The 17,248-nt window shown below is 38.5% G+C and overlaps 1 protein-coding gene across 4 annotated transcripts in view; it reads left to right on the forward strand.

Moving 5' to 3' along the window:
• DUSP29 (dual specificity phosphatase 29) overlaps positions 1-17,248 on the forward strand; it is a 54,403-nt gene that overhangs the window by 6,525 nt on the left and 30,630 nt on the right. For 3 of the 4 annotated variants that reach the window (XM_053692140.1, XM_053692141.1, XM_053692143.1), the window contains exon 2: positions 13,174-13,400. In XM_053692140.1, the coding sequence (XP_053548115.1) occupies positions 13,204-13,400 (197 nt within the window). In that variant the 5' untranslated portion in view covers positions 13,174-13,203. Of the gene's footprint in view, positions 1-7,908; positions 7,995-13,173; positions 13,401-17,248 lie in introns of those variants that run through there. The other variant, XM_053692142.1, reaches the window with a different exon arrangement.

A 17,248-nucleotide genomic window follows, 5' to 3' on the forward strand; every position in this document is an offset into this window, starting at 1 on the left:
TGATCTAGGCCCATTTTGGTATATTTCATGCCACCATTTCACCGCCAAATGCGATCAAATAAAAAAAATTGTTCACTTTTTCACACATTTTGTTACAAACTTTAGGTTTCTCACTGAATTTATTTACAAACAGCTCGTGCAATTATGGCACAAATGGTTGTAAATGCTTCTCTGCAATCCCCTTTTTTCATAAATAGCAGACATATATGGATTTGGTGTTGCTTTTTGGTAATTAGAAGGCCGCTAAATGCCACTGCGCACCACACGTGTATTATGCCCAGCAATGAAGGGGTTAATTAGGGAGCATGTAGGGAGCTTGTAGGGTTAATTTTAGCTTTATTGTAGTGTAGTAGACAACCCTAAGTATTGATCTAGGCCCATTTTGGTATATTTCATGTCACCATTTCAACGCCAAATGCGATTAAATAAAAAAAAAAGTAAAATTTTTCACAATTTTAGGTTTCTCACTGAAATCATTTACAAACAGCTTGTGCAATTATGGCACAAATGGTTGTAAATGCTTCTCTGGGATCCCCTTTGTTGAGAAATAGCAGACATATATGGCTTTGGCGTTGCTTTTTGGTAATTAGAAGGCCGCTAAATGCCGCTGCGCATCACACGTGTATTATGGCTAGCAGTGAAGGGGTTAATTAGGTAGCATGTAGGGAGCTTGCAGGGTTAATTTTAGCTTTAGTGTAGAGATCAGCCTCCCACCTGACACATTACACCCCCTGATCCCTCCCAAACAGCTCTCTTCCCTCCCCCACCCCACAATTGTCCCCGCCATGTTAAGTACTGGCAGAAAGTCTGCCAGTACTAAAAAAAAAAGCTATCCTTGATAAAACATAAATAAAAAAAAAATGCATATTTACATATGCTGCTCTGGAGGATCCCCCCTTAGCCCCCAACCTCCCTGATACCCCCCAAACAGCTCTTTACCCATCCCCCTCTAACTTATTAGTAGCCATCTTTGGTACTGGCAGCTGTCTGCCAGTACCCAGTTTATAGTAAAACCTTGTTTTATTATTATTTTAAAATAGTTTTCTGTAGTGTAGCTTGCCCCCCCCCCCCCCCAAAAGACAAACCCACCACTCCCAGATCTCTTAGATCGATATAAATATATATATTTTTGGCAATCACTGCCACTTTTCCCCCATACATGTTCTGTAGTGTAGCGGTTCCCACCCGCTTCCTACCCCCCCCCCCCCGCGCGCGCACCCGGCGTTCCCGCCCACGATCCCGCCCCCCCGCCACATCATACGGCCCATCGATGGCCGCCCACCCGCCTCCCAGACTGGCTCCCACCCACCAACGAAACCGGCCATCGATGTCCGGTACAGAGAGGGCCACAGAGTGGCTCTCTCTGCATCGGATGGCCAAGGGGGGTTATTGCAGGATGCCTCGATGTTGAGGCATCACTGCAATAACCGGAAAGCAGCTGGAAGCGAGCAGGATCGCTTCCAGCTGCTTTCCAGACCAAGGACGTACGCCACACGTCCTCGGTCATTAAGTGTATTTTTTTTTAGAGGACGTGTGGCGTACGTCCTTGGTCGTTAAGGGGTTAATAATAATTGTTTTGCTTGTTTTTTTATTGCATAGCCATATTCTTTTATTTTTCTAAAAAAAAAATCACTTTTTATAATCAAGAGAAAAACATATTTTTGTACAAAACATTTGATTTATGGGTAATTTGTTATCTTCCCTATGGGCTGTCTGACTAATTGTATACATCTATAACTAATCATTTTTGTAGGTTCTATTTTCAGCTTTTGTAGCTAACAGTAGAATTTTTATTGGCTTTACAAACTGTTGCAGTTGCTTAGATATTTCTGTCATGGATCATTGTCAAGCTCTTGAGAAAGCTGGCGGCTGCTGGCCCTGCCACCCACTGACCTTAAGACGTTTTGGTCATTCTACCCTAGAGTCCAGCCGGCCAGACAATCATCTGCTCTGGCACAAGTGTAACAAAAACTGATGACTGCCGGTGTTACTGACCCAATGACTCATGTACCATGGCATATTGCATATCAGAAGGGACAGCAAAAGTTTTCTTTGCAGTATCAATTGCATAATGCTGTCCGAGCAGGGAAATGTATTATACTTAAGTCTATTAGCTGGAATTGGCTTTTGCAGAGTAGATTTCATATTGGTGATCTGCCCCAGTCACCTCCGTCTGTCTACTCTACTGGAAGAGAGAGTGCCAGGGAAATTTTGACAATACAACAGGCCCAGAGTTCAATCTAGGGGATGGCTGTTCTCTCAGATATCTGCATCAGCTTTAGGGTTCCACCTTTAGTTCAGGCCAAACCCACACAGTTTTGAGCCGTGCAGCACGTAAACAAAAACTCGCACATAGATATTCACACTTTCTATCACACACATTCTCTCACACACTCACACACACATACTCTCTCTTACAAACACTCTTTCTCTCTCACACACACACTCTCTCACACACTCACACACACATACTCTCTCTTACAAACACTCTTTCTCTCTCACACACACACTCTCTCACACACTCACACACACATACTCTCTCTTACAAACACTCTTTCTCTCTCACACACACACACTCTCACACACTCACACACACATACTCTCTCTTACAAACACTCTTTCTCTCTCACACACACAAAGACACTAATGCTCTCTCACACACACACACCATCACACACTAACACACATTCAAACATATGGGCTCTCTCTTTAACACTCTTTTTCGCACACACAAATACATACACACACAAAGACACTAACGCTCACACACACACACACACACACACAAATAGACTCGCTCTAACACACAGACTAACACACACACAGAAAGACACTGACAAATACAAAAACACACACACTTTAATGCACAGACACTTACAAATACAGACACACACATAATCCTTGCACAAAGACACTTACAAATACAGACACACACACTCCAGCACAGACACTTACAAATACAGACACACACACTCCAGCACAAACACACTTACAAATACAGACACACACAGATGCACTCCAGAAAGGACACCTTCAAATACCGACACACTCCAGCACAAATACACTTACAAATACAGACACACATACACAGACTCACTCTAGCACAAAGACACTTATAAATACAGACACACACAGACACACTCCAGCACAAAGACACTTACAAATGCAGACACACACACTCCAGCACAGACACTTACAAATACAGACACACTACAGCACAAAGACACAAATACAGACACACTCCAGCACAAAGGCACTTACAAACACAGACACACACACTCACAGACACTGCAGCACAAAGATACTTACAAATACAGACCCACTCCAGCACAAAGACACTTACAAATACAGATACACCCACAGACACACTCCAGCACAAAGACACTTACAAATGCAGACACACACACTCCAGCACAGACACTTACAAATACAGACACACTACAGCACAAAGACACTTACAAATACAGACACACTCCAGCACAAAGGCACTTACAAATACAGACACACACACTCACAGACACTGCAGCACAAAGATACTTACAAATACAGACCCACTCCAGCACAAAGACACTTACAAATACAGATACACCCACAGACACACTCCAGCACAAAGACACTTACAAATACAGACACACTCCAACACAAAGACACTTACAAATACAGATACACACACAGACACACTCCAGCACAAAGACACTTACAAATACAGACACACTCCAGCACAAATACAGATACACACACAGACATACTCCAGCACAAAGATACTTACAAATACAGACCCACTCCAACACAAAGACACTTACAAATACAGATACACACACAGACACACTCCAGCATAAAGACACACACATTCAAGATATAAATAACTGTAGGAATTTGTAGTATGTTGCAAATGCACAATGTCACCTTTTTAGCTGTGGCTGTTTCCAACTAAACCGTGACATTTGCATGTCATGGTCTGACTCAGCTTCAAACCCGACACACAAATAGAAACCCAAACAGCCCAGGTCATTCCCAGACAGGTGGCAACCTAAAGCTTCTTGCCACTCCGACCTGTCTGGTCATCCTTAATTGCCTGTATATTGTGTCTTGCTGGCTGTTATCTGCATATTGTGTCCTGCTGGCTGTTACCTGCATACTGTGTCCTGCTGGCTTTTATCTGCATATTGTATCCTTTTGACCATTACCTGCATACTGTAACTCATCAATGGTCATTACCTGCATACTGTAACTCATCAATGGTCATTACCTGCATACTGTAACTCAATGGTCATTACCTGCATACTGTAACCAAATGGTCATTACCTGCATACTGTAACTCAATGGTCATTACCTGCATACTGTAACCAAATGGTCATTACCTGCATACTGTAACTCAATGGTCATTACCTGCATACTGTAATTCAAGTATCATTACCTGCATACTGTAACTCAATGGTCATTACCTGCATACTGTAACCAAATGGTCATTACCTGCATACTGTAACCAAATGGTCATTACCTGCATACTGTAACTCAATGGTCATTACCTGCATACTGTAACCAAATGGTCATTACCTGCATACTGTAACCAAATGGTCATTACCTGCATACTGTAACTCAATGGTCATTACCTGCATACTGTAATTCAAGTATCATTACCTGCATACTGTAACCAAATGGTCATTACCTGCATACTGTAACCAAATGGTCATTACCTGCATACTGTAACTCAATGGTCATTACCTGCATACTGTAATTCAAGTATCATTACCTGCATACTGTAACCAAATGGTCATTACCAGCATACTGTATCCCAATGGTCATTACCTGCATACTGTATCCCAATGGTCAGTACCTGCATACTGAATCCCAATGGTCAGTACCTGCATACTGAATCCCACTGGCCATTATCTGAATATTGTGTCTGGGTGAGCATTACCTGCATATTTCAGTGTTGACCTTTTCACCCCTTTAATTTTCAAATCAATGCTCAAGTTGCAGTCATTTTGTATGTTCATCGAGTGTATTAACTGTGGGTTGTTGTTTTTTAATTCACTTCTATTTTCAAATGAACTGTTCTCTTGGTATCCTTTGTTAAAAATATTATTTATATATGCTACAATACTGGGAGCTAACTGTTTATTTGCAGCTTCACAAATTTGTCTCTTGTCATTGGCTTACTAGATGTGTTCAGCTAGCACCCAGTCATGCATTGCTGCACTGGAGCTGACTTTAAATATGTGTTTAATTGTGTATCAAGTGTTAAACATACAGTTATATACAAAAAATAATGCAATAATAAAATGTTCTAACATATTAGAGCATTTTCTTATATCCCTTTAAAACCTTGCACTGAACTGCTGGTACTGAGTAGGAAACATATTTCGAAACACAGCTGAACACATTTGGTAATTGGTGGGGTTGTGTGACTGGCAGTCAGGACCAGCAGTTCTCTGCAGCTCCCAAGCAGAACTTTTTGGGGTTTATTAATCATAAAACAATATTATCTATAAAATGTTGGCTCGCTTATTTGAGCCTGGAACTGATATTTATGAAGCAGAGGTCTAAACCCTCTCTGCTAACTCCTAGTTGCTGGATCAAAATTACTCCTGGGTCATTTGTCCGGTGTGATTGACTAGGGCTGCTAACACAAAAGCTGGGGTAGCATTGTATGAGCGTTTGTACGTGCAATGGGAAATATGGGGAACAAATGCACCCCACAATTTGCAATGAAATACATACAGGTCACAACATATAAACCTTGTCCATCCAACAAATAATAAATCTAGCCCTACGTGTATAACTTTTTGTGTGATAGTTAAATACATTCAGTTCCACAGCTAATAGTGTGAATATTACATATATAATAATTTATTATTAGCACATATCATTTGTACACAAGAATGTCTCTGAGTGAACCAATGAGTTTTTCCTGACTGGTGCCCTATCAGTGATTTTAATGACCTTCAATAACGTTTGAATTCTGGTTTTGAATGAGGGCTCTGTTTTGTAAACTGTACACTCAGTTAAAGGGACACTCAACCCAATTTTTTTCTTTCGTGATTCAGATAGAGCATGCAATTTTAAGCAACTTTCTAATTCACGCCTATTATCATTTTTCTTCGTTCTCTTGCTATCTTTATTTGAAAAGAAGGCATCTAAGCTTTTTTTTTGGGTTCAGAACTCTGGATAGCACTTTTTCTTATTGGTGGATGAATTTATCCACCAATCAGCAAGGACAACCCAGGTTGTTCACCAAAAATGGGCCGGCATCTAAACTTAGATTCTTGCATTTCAAATAAAGATACCAAGAGAATGACGTAAATTTGATAATAGGAGTAAATTAGAAAGTTGCTTAAAATGTCATGCTCTATCTTAATCACAAAAGAAAAAATTTGGGTTCAGTGTCCCTTTAAGTAATCACTTCTGCCGTCATATTTTGCTGAGATTGACACTGAAGCTGAGTCTGATGTTTCTCTTTGTTGTCTCATCATTCTTACATGTTGTGCCCAGTTTGCCTATATTACTGCTTCAGTTAAAGGGACATTTTTGTAATATTAATGTATTAGCTAAAATGCTTCTAATAAAGCTATATCAAAAGTGTATTTTAGTATGCACCGTGCACCACCATTTTAAACATAGCACTTGCTCAGACTCAGAGAGACTAAGGTGCTTGTACCATCTGATAACGACTCCATTTAATAATTGCTAACATGATTAAAAAAGCACTGGCACTCTGAGCAGCTGCAGTATTTAAAATGCTGGTGCACAGAGAATAGCTAGCTATGCTTCACGTGCACGTGCAGAGAAAAATGTTAAAACTAAAAAAGTGATAACTTTTACTAGAAGCATTTTGCCAATAAATGTATACTGCAAATATGTTTCTATTCAAAGATGTCATTCACCTGTGTGCATTTAAATTTTGACCAGAATGTGACTTTGTTACCTATTTTCTTTAGTTGCCTTGACTCTTCTCTTGAGACAAGAACATATCCCTTGAAATGTAATCACTGCTTTTTGACTAAAGTCCTTGCTGCTGTGATGACACTTGTCTGACTATTGCTTTGTCTTGTGACTTGGTCATATGATTTCAAACATCACACCTGCTATATCTACATCAACTGAAATGCAACGTTTTAGTCTACAATAAAATACAATACCTTTTTTATACATTTACTCTTAATAACTTATTTTAAATGTATGTTGGACTAAGGGTATTTTGTTTTAACATTTATTACATTTCAAATATGTTATTTATTTGTACACTTTGTCTTTTGCTCTTTGTAATTAGCAATATATTCAGGGATGTGACATTATCATTATATTTTACATATATTCTGTATCCCTTTAACAAAATTTTGTATATTGCTGGGTAGTCAGTGGTTTATTTATTTGTTATGCTGCCACGGGCACTGCAGAATCTGCTACCCCTAAACTCCTCCCACTATAACAATTTTAGTCATTTCCTCATTTGTTTTGCACAACTAGAAAAGCAGGGATTATATTATATTAGTGGGAAAGCTTTATGCCATGCCCCTCTAATTATGCTGCTCTCATAAAAATTGTTATTAGTTATACTCCTGTGTGCATCTTTTAGAATTTACATTTTGCTTTGTATTTTTCTATGTGTAATTAGTCTTGCAGTTTTTGTCTAAAGTTCTCTTACAGGTCTCTAATATAATATACTCCCTAAGCCTTTACAGTGCAAGTCCTACAGATGTATCTAGCCATCTGTACACTGGTGACATTGTCTAAATATTTATTTATGCATTAAACTAATAGAAAATAATTTATATTAAACTAGAAGCAAATACAAGTTAAATTATAATAAAACATATTAAGCTGTGTTGGGTGCTTGTGGATTAAAGTTTCAGTCCCCTGAGAGATTTTGCATTCCATAGAGCTTTGTTACTTTCTAGGGGAATCAGCTCACAGCTTGCAAAAACATCCAGGGATATTCCCCTGTTTTAGAGAAATCAGTGAGGTTTGCAAGCCGCTTTTACTTCAAGATGGTAAGTTTGTTTGAGAATCTACCACTATGTAACTGCATCTTCGGGTAATGGCTTTATAAACATAGCTGAAAAAAATAAAGTATAGATTATTGAAGTCTATGTTGTGTCACCTAAAGTTATCTAAGATACAAGTTGTTGGTCTTTTAAACCAAAATCATGCTACAATTAGATTGAAAGCTCTGTAGAAATCAATCTGTTTTTCTTCTCCAATGTTTACTTGCAATATGTCAAAGGATTCTGCAGCTCTATGCTGGAGCGTAATAAAGAGAAAATAATAACAATAGCACAATAATTATAATATTTAAAGGGACATAAAACACAGAATTTTTCTTTCATGATTTAGGTAGAGCATACCATTTTTAAGAACTTTGCAGTTTACTTCTATTATCAAATTAGTTTCATTCTCTTGGAATCATTTGTTAAATGAGCAGCAATGCACTACTGGTTTCTAACTGAACACATGGATGAGGCAATGACAATAAGTATATATATGCAGCCACCAATCAGCAGCTAGAATCTAGGTTCGTTGCTGCTCCTGCGCTAGATAAACCTTTCAGCAAAGGATAACAAGAGAAGGAAGCAAATTAAATAATAGAAGTAAATTGGAAAGCTGTTTAAAATTGTATGCTCTGTCTAAATCGTGAATGCCTAATTATGACTTTACTGTCCCTTTAATAAGAAAAAGCAATTTACATAATACTGTCCTGTTTCAAGAAAATCACAAATGTCCACTATTTCCTTCAGGCTTGTTCCTTATGGGGGGCCAGAGAATGACTTATTTATGTCCCTTATAGCCTTTGCCCCAGCTGCTTAGCAAGAAATGCACAGAGCACCCTGTGAATTCCTTCTGTCGGTCTCAGGTCAAACAACTAGGGAATTTCACTGCAGGACCTCAGAGTATAATTTGATTCTTTACAAGCGCATGAGAATTCTCTCCCCATTCCCCCACCCAGTTGTTCAGCTCTTGAAGATGTCTAATTAGAACAGTTGTCCTTTTTCTTTGCAACTTGTGTCTTTAATCTCGTGCTACATTTTAGGCACAGACTGATTTACTACAAGCTATGAGATAAGCACTTTTCTTGGGCTTGGACTCATTTACCGTCTATTATTTTACATTTACAGTATATAGTCATTACACACATAGTTGAATCCCACATAAAAATGCTTAATTTTGGAGTATAACACAACATCATAATATATATTATTTGCTTTACCTGCTTTCTTTTGCTATTCATAACTCGGAAAATGTCTTGACCTTTTATGTCGTCAAATCTCCGGCCCTTAACCATCAACACACTCCAATACCAAACCTTCAAAATAAACCCCTCATAAATAACAGACAACAGACTTAGCTTTGGTGCAAAAATGTCCGCAGCCCCTTTATTAATAAATAACTTAGTAAAACTTTTAATAACTTAATAAATAACAGTGCAAATAATTGTAAACATATTACACCTTAAACCACAGCGGTGCTAGTCCCTCTTATTTTCTTAATTTAACTATGGGCGTAACTCTTTGTTTACTGGACCCAACCGTGCAGATGGTTGGGCCCGTCAGCGATCCTCCATATCCAAGTTTCTAAGGAACCCCTTGCCCTTAGAAACCCCACCTTGAATTCCCCAATGGGAATGCAAACTTCCACCACACCAACCATTGACCATAATTTATCTGTAATTTAAGGGCTAGCACCCCCGCCTTCCGACTGCGACAGAAACCTGAAAAGAGAAAAAAAACAAAAAACACAGATCCTCACAAAATAGGGATGGGTGGGAGGAAGATGCTCCACTTCCTTTCAGAAAAATTGTTGTGCTGTTTTTCCCGCTCAGCCTGCCCCTTTAAAGCCTTCCCTTAAGCCCCTACTGCCTCACCGCCTACCAATACCACCGAGAGGAAGGGAGAGAGGGGGGCCTCTTTCCTCCTCCGGTCAAAGCTCCCTCCGTCCAGCCCTGCAGCCTCCAGGAGCCACTTTCTTCCACTCACACAGTAAGACTGGGATGTATACTATGTACTTAAAGGGACTGCAAATTCAAAGTTATACTTTCATGATTCCGATAGAGAATGGAATTCTTTAAAACGTTTTACTTCTGATCTAATTTGCTATGTTCTATTGTATTCTTTGTTGTAAATGTGCATATCACCAGCAATGCCCTACTGAGAGCTAGCTGCTGTTGGTGTTTGCACAAATTTGTCTCTTATCTTTGGCTCTTTCAACAACATATACCAAGAGAATGAAGCAAATTTTATAAAAATAAGTACATTGGAAAGTTGTTTAAAATTGTGTGTTCTATCTGATTCGTGAATTTAAAAAATTGGGTTTCACTTTTTTCAAACTTTATTTTAAATTTTTTTCAAATGTACGTTTTTATTATATAATAATAACCTAGGTTGGCTAAGTAGCAATGCACTACTGGGAGTTAGCTGGCGATTGGTGGCTGCACATATATGCCTTATGTCATTGGCTTACCAGATCTGCTCTGCTAGCTCCCAGTAGTGCATTGCTGCTCCTTCAGCAAAGGATACCAAATGAATGAAACCAATTTGATAACAGTTGTAAATTTGAAGGTTATTAAGAATTGTATGCTCTATCGGAATAATGAAGGAAAATGTTGGGTTTCATGTCCATTTAACTGTAGCAGTTTACTAAGTGGCAGAGAATGAATAAAGAAACAAGGATGTTAATGTTTAAAGATTAATAGACTATGTTTTAAAATAGCAAAACTAATAGTCATGTGCACGGGTTAAAAATTTGGTTCGTCCAAAAGATTTGGTTCAAATTTTTTAGTCGAATCGGGTTGTCAGAATTTCGTTCATGGCTGCATTCGGTTGGTCCGAATATTCAGATAAGAATTTTTTTCAAATAAAATATGTTCAATTGCATTGGAGACAAGGAAAAGCACACAAAATATTCATTTTTAACAGCAAATTTACACTGTTATGAAAAGCCAACAATTGAAAGATTCAGTGCTAATGAGAACATACAGGAACCAGAATTGTTTTACAAAGAGAACTCAAACAATAAAATGAAATTAAAAGCATCTAACAATTACAGTAACAATACAATATACTAGTAACAGTATAGGCAACAGGCATACACTATGTACAATATCCAGCCACTGAGAAATTAATATTATTGTTATATATATATTACACCCAAATGAAATGTATGATACGTAACTACTACAGTGTTGTAGAGAGCCTCAAACAAACTACCAGGAACCCATAGTGCCCCCACTGAAATAACAAAAAAATGCAATTAGATCATGGGTACTAGTAATATTTATATATATCTAATATATATATATATAGCAGTGCTATACAGAGGTATATTACAATCATAATGGTACAATACAATAAAAAAGTTTAGGTCTGCCTGAAACTTGAGTTAAGAAGTAGCGATCGTAAGCACAGCAATCATCCGGATCAGTTACGATCGGGATAATTGACACCCCCTGCTACCGGCCGATTGGCCGCAAATGGGTAGGGGGCGGCATTGCACAAGCATTTTACCAGAACTGCTTGTGCAATGATAAATGCCGACAGCGTACGCTGTCGGCATTTATCGATGTCGGGCGGACATGATACGCTACATCAGATCATGTCCGCCCGACATTTGATAAATCTACCCCATAATGTAGGACTATAAAATGTACATTACTACACTTACATTGATAAACAAACAAAAGGAGAGGTGCACCCCCTGCCCTTGAGCACAATCAGTTGTAGATGCACTTTTATACAAAGTGAGCTACAGTTAGAGAGGCTCTCAAGTTTATAATCGAAAAGAAGGAATAAATAAATGACACAGAAGGAGAGAGGAGAGAACTGTATTACTATAACAATTGTTTGGTTTTATGTGAGGATGTGGGATAGCTGGAGGAAGGGTAGAATACTAAGCAGTTATGTGATAAGTTATGGTGTAAGTTACCTTGCAGTCAAGTGAAGTGACACTTGCACCTGATCTCAATTAAACGTGGAGGTTATATAAATGAGTAAGCAGTAGGGTGGGGAGTGCTTGTAGAGACTTGGGGGTAGATTTATCATACGCTGTCGGCATTTATCATTGCACCAACAGTTCTTGTGAACTGCTGGTGCAATGCCACCCCTTGTAGATTTGCGGCCAATCGGCCGCTAGCAGGGGGTGTCAATCAACCCGATCGTATTCGATCGGGTTGATTTCTGTCTGCCGCCTCAGAACAGGCGGACAAGTTATGGAGCAGCAGTCTTTAGACCACTGCTTCATAACTGCTGTTTCCGGCGAGCCTGAATGCTCAAGCAGAAACAGGGGCATCAAGTTCCATACGGAGCTTGATAAATCTGCCCCTTGCAGTGAAGAAATGAAAAATATGTGCAACTGTATAGGGTGTTAAGGGGGGTTGGAGTAGCTGGAGACTGAGGAGGGTGGATGGGAATCTGATAAGGCAAAGAGAGAGAGTTTGTTAAATAGCCCAAACAAACGTGGAAAACATGTTCACACATTTCTTGATTACAGACAGGAATCAGTAAGGTCACCTTGTAGTAAAGACTGGTGCATGCAAAGATTGTACTTAAAGGATCAGTCAACACAGTAGATTTTCGTAATCAACACATGCAAGATAGCACTTAGTCTGAACTTCAAATGAATAGTAGATTTTTGTTATGACAATTTTAAAATGTATGTCTATTTCCACTCCCCCTGTACCATGTGACAGCTATCAGCCAATCACAAATGCATACATGTACCATGTGACAGCCATCAGCCAATAAAAAATGCATATATATGCTTATTCTGTGAATTCTTGCACATGCTCAGTAGGGACTGTTGACTTAAAAAGTTTAAGTATAAAAAGACTACACTTTTTTTTAATGGAAGTAAATTGGAAAGTTGTTTAAAATTGGCATGATCTATCTGAAAAATGAAAGTTTAATTTTGACTTGAGTGTCCCTTTAAGTTGCAGGTAGTAGGGTCTCTGTATTGGATGTAGTAGTGAAGTATTAAGAAATAACAGCCTAGAGTGACTTTTGCTTAATAAACTTAATGTGCATTTTCTTACGTTTAGAATGCAAAGGGTTATTTTTACGTAAACAAAGTATACTCTTGAGTTTTGGATTGTTAATACATTTGCTTGTACAGTATTTCTATTTCTGAATAACAATGCTTGTTTTAAATAATTAATTTACTGGTTTTTTCTCTTCATGGTAGGGGTAGCAGGGACCACAATAGTAAAGTCTAATGTCATTATCTCAAGTAAGGATGCCAGCAAACACATCCAACCGGAAGAAGCAAAACGCATACGCACCAGTTGCTGTGGATCCAGATACAGGTTACTGTACCCCAGGAGCTTTTGAACTGGAGAGACTTTTTTGGCAAGGGGCGGCCAAATTTACCCACGTCAATGAGGTGTGGCCCAACCTCTATATCGGCGATGAGTAAGTCAGATCTCTTAATACTGTTATAGAGTAAAACATGAATCGGTTACAGTAATTACAACACACAGATCACTTTTGTTTTGCCTTTTCACATCCATGTAAAGAAAGATTGTATAACCTTCTTAAAAGGACCTCTTGCTTTTGTGTACAAACAGTGCTTGCCCCACCCTCTCTAGAGAGGCCAACAAGCAAATTCTGTAACATGCAAAATGCTGCAAATCAAATGTCTGCTTTGGGTAATTTGTAGAATTTTAAAAATGTTGCTTTCTAGCCTTTCTAGAGAGTATGAGTTGCCTAATGTCCTTTTATGTAGCATTGATTTATTTTAGCTGGCTAGGCATTGAGACAAGTGGGTATTTGGTCATTAATTCCAATATAAAACAATGCTTAAGACTTAAATGGACATCTAAATAAAAGCCTGGTATAAAGTGATGACCCTTCACACTAAAAGCAATTAGCCCATCTAGAATTAAAACTTGTTCCGTATCTCAATTACTTTTTTTCCTTGGAAATTAAAACAGGTGTCAGCTTTGGCTGTTTGTTATTTTTAGTGCAATGCCCTTTTAATTGCTATCATTAATACATTAGAACCATTGCTAAATATGCTAACATTTAGGTTTTTTTTTGCATCAAAACTGAAAGTAAAGACAACACCCATGAAACATTGCATTTAAATTTACGTACTGTTGATTTTTTACCATCTAGGTCTTGTACCAATATTTGCCCAATAAATTTTTATTTTTAATGTGAAAATATTACTTTAATACAAGCAGCTGGCTGCTCCTGTGTAAAGCCTATTTTTTCTACTATGATAGGATTGCCATATTCCTGCTTTAATGTTCTATTATAAGAACCCTGACATATGTATTTTTCATATGCGACCCACCCTTAAAGCGGCAATAAGGCAACTCAAAACTATGATGATGTGGGCATCCTAGGTAATGTGTTGCTGTACCAACTGTTCAATAGCTTTCATACTTAGCGCACTCATGCGCTTTTTAAGGAAGGAGCCAGACGGATTTGCAGCGCTCTCCCTGCAGAGGCTCGTTACCGTGCTACTATTGAGTTATGGGCTGCACATTGGCTGTACCACCCATGTCATCATAAAATAACAAAAAAAGATGTTGCATGGGGGAAGACATCTGCTTGTATTATGGTGAGATTTTAACATTAAAAATATACATTTACAGAGTGAATATTGGTAATAGACCTAAGAGGATCATTTGCCTACTGGTTCATAGGTGCTGTCTTTACTATCACTTTAATGCTGTTTCTTTAGATTTTGAAACTAGAAGAAAGTGCGTGTTTGTGCACAACTCTTCCTTAGGGACTGATATTGGAAGACTTGCCCTACAACCACAAATAAAAAATTGGCTAAGTTTTTTTAAGATGCAACAAAGAAAAAATTGACTTAATTTCTCTTTGAAAAAAGTTCCCAAAATAATTTGATATTTTAAAAAATGACCCAACTTCCTAAGATGCAGGCCACAGATGAATATTTATTTCATGTAATTGGCAAGAGTCCATGAGCTAGTGACGTATGGGATATACAATCCTACCAGGAGGGGCAAAGTTTCCCAAACCTCAAAATGCCTATAAATACACCCTTCACCACACCCACAATTCAGTTTAATGTTTAAATTCTGTTTATAAACCTCCTGTGGTTATTCCAGAGGTTTTTCCAGTTCTTGATGCTATTTCTGATATGATTTTTAAGGAATGAAATAGGCCTGGTACTTCTGTTATTCCTTCTTCAAGGTTTAAAAAATTGTATCCTTTGCCAGCAGTTTCTTTAGAGTTTTGGGAAAAGATCCCCAAAGTTGATGGGGCTATCTCTTTCTAAACGTACTACTATTCCTACAGAAGATAGTACTTCTTTTAAAGATCCTTTAGATAGGAAACTTGAATCTTATCTAAGGAAAGCTTATTTATATTCAGGTCATCTTCTCAGGCCTGCAATTTCTTTGGCTGATGTTGCAGCTGCATCAACTTTTTAGTTGGAACATTTAGCGCAACAAGAATTGGATTCTGATTTGTGTAGCATTGTTCGCTTACTTCAACATGCTAATCATTTTATTTGTGATGACATTTTGTATATTATCAAAATTGATATTAAATCTATTTTATCAAGAAGAGCTTTGTGGCTTAAATCTTGGAATGCTGACATGACTTCTAAGTCCAGATTGCTATCTCTTTCTTTCCAAGGTAATAAGTTATTTGGTTCTCAGTTGGATTCAATAATTTCAACTGTCACTCACCTCAGGATAAAAGACCTAAGGGTAAATTTAAAGCTTCTAACCATTTTCGTTCCTTTCGACAAAATAAGGAACAGAAATCTAATCCTTCCCCCAAGGAATCTGTTTCCAATTGGAAGCCTTCCTCAAATTTGAATAAATCCAAGCCATTCAAGAGATCAAAGCCAGCTCCCAAGTCCGCATGATGGTGCGGCCCTCATTCCAGCTCAGCTGGTAGGGGGCAGATTAAGATTTTAAAAAAAATGTTTGGATCAATTAGGTCCAAAATCAATGGATTCAGAGTATTGTTTCTCAGGGGTACAGAATAGGATTCAGAGTAAGACCGCCTGTGAGAAGATTTTTTCTATCACGCATTCCAGCAAACCCAGTAAAAGCTCAGGCTTTCCTGAAGTGTGTTTCAGACCTGGAGTTATCAGGGGTAATCATGCCAGTTCCGTTTCAGGAACAGGGTCTGGGGTTTTATTCAAATCTATTCATTGTCCCAAAAAAAGAAAATTCATTCAGACCAGTTTTGGATCTAAAAATTTTGAATCGATATGTAAGAGTACCATCTTTCAAAATGGTGACTACAGGTGAAACTTAAAAAATTAGAATATCGTGCAAAAGTTCATTTATTTCACTAATGCAACTTAAAAGGTGAAACTTATATATGAGATGGACTCATTACATGCAAAGCAAGATAGTTCAAGTCATGATTTGTCATAATTGTGATGATTATGGCTTACAGCTCATGAAAACCCCAAATCCACAATCTCAGAAAATTAGAATATTGTGAAAAGGTGCAATATTCTAGGCTCAAAGTGTCCCACTCTAATCAGCTAATTAAGCTATAACACCTGCAAATGGTTCCTGAGCCTTTAAATGGTCTCTCAGTCTGGTTCAGTAGGAATCACAATCATGGGAAAGACTGCTGACCTGACAGTTGTGCAGAAAACCATCATTGACACCCTCCATAAGGAGGGAAATCCTCAAAAGGTAATTGCAAAAGAAGTTAGATGTTCCCAAAGTGCTGTATCAAAATACATTAATAGAAATTTATGCGGAAGGGAAAAGTGTGGAAGAAAAAGATGCAAAAGCAGCAGGGATGACCGCAGCCTGGAGATGATTTTCAGGAAAAGGCCATTCAAAAGTGTTGGGGACTTTCACTAGAGCCACCACACACAGACAGATCCTGGACATGGACTTCAAATGTCGTATTCCTCTTGTCAAGCCACTCCTGAACAACAAACAACGTCAGAAGTGTTTTTCCTGGGCTAAAGAAAAACAGACCTGGTCTGTTGCTCAGTGGTCCAAAGTTTCTGATGAGAGCAAATTTTGCATCTCATTTGGAAACCAAGGACCCAGAGTATGGAGGAAGAATGGAGAGGCACACACTGCAAGATGCTTGAAGTCCAGTGTGAAGTTTCCACAGTCTGTGTTGATTTGGGGTGCCATGTCATCTGCTGGTGTTGGTCCACTGTGCTTCATTAAGTCCAGGGTCAACGCAGCCGTCTACCAATTTTGGAGCACTTCATGCTTCCTTCCGCAGATGAGCTCTATTGGGATGCTGACTTCATTTTCCAGCAGGACTTGGCACTTGACCACACTGCCAAA

This window comes from Bombina bombina, chromosome 9, assembly GCF_027579735.1.
Source record: "Bombina bombina isolate aBomBom1 chromosome 9, aBomBom1.pri, whole genome shotgun sequence".
Classification (NCBI taxonomy): domain Eukaryota; kingdom Metazoa; phylum Chordata; class Amphibia; order Anura; family Bombinatoridae; genus Bombina; species Bombina bombina.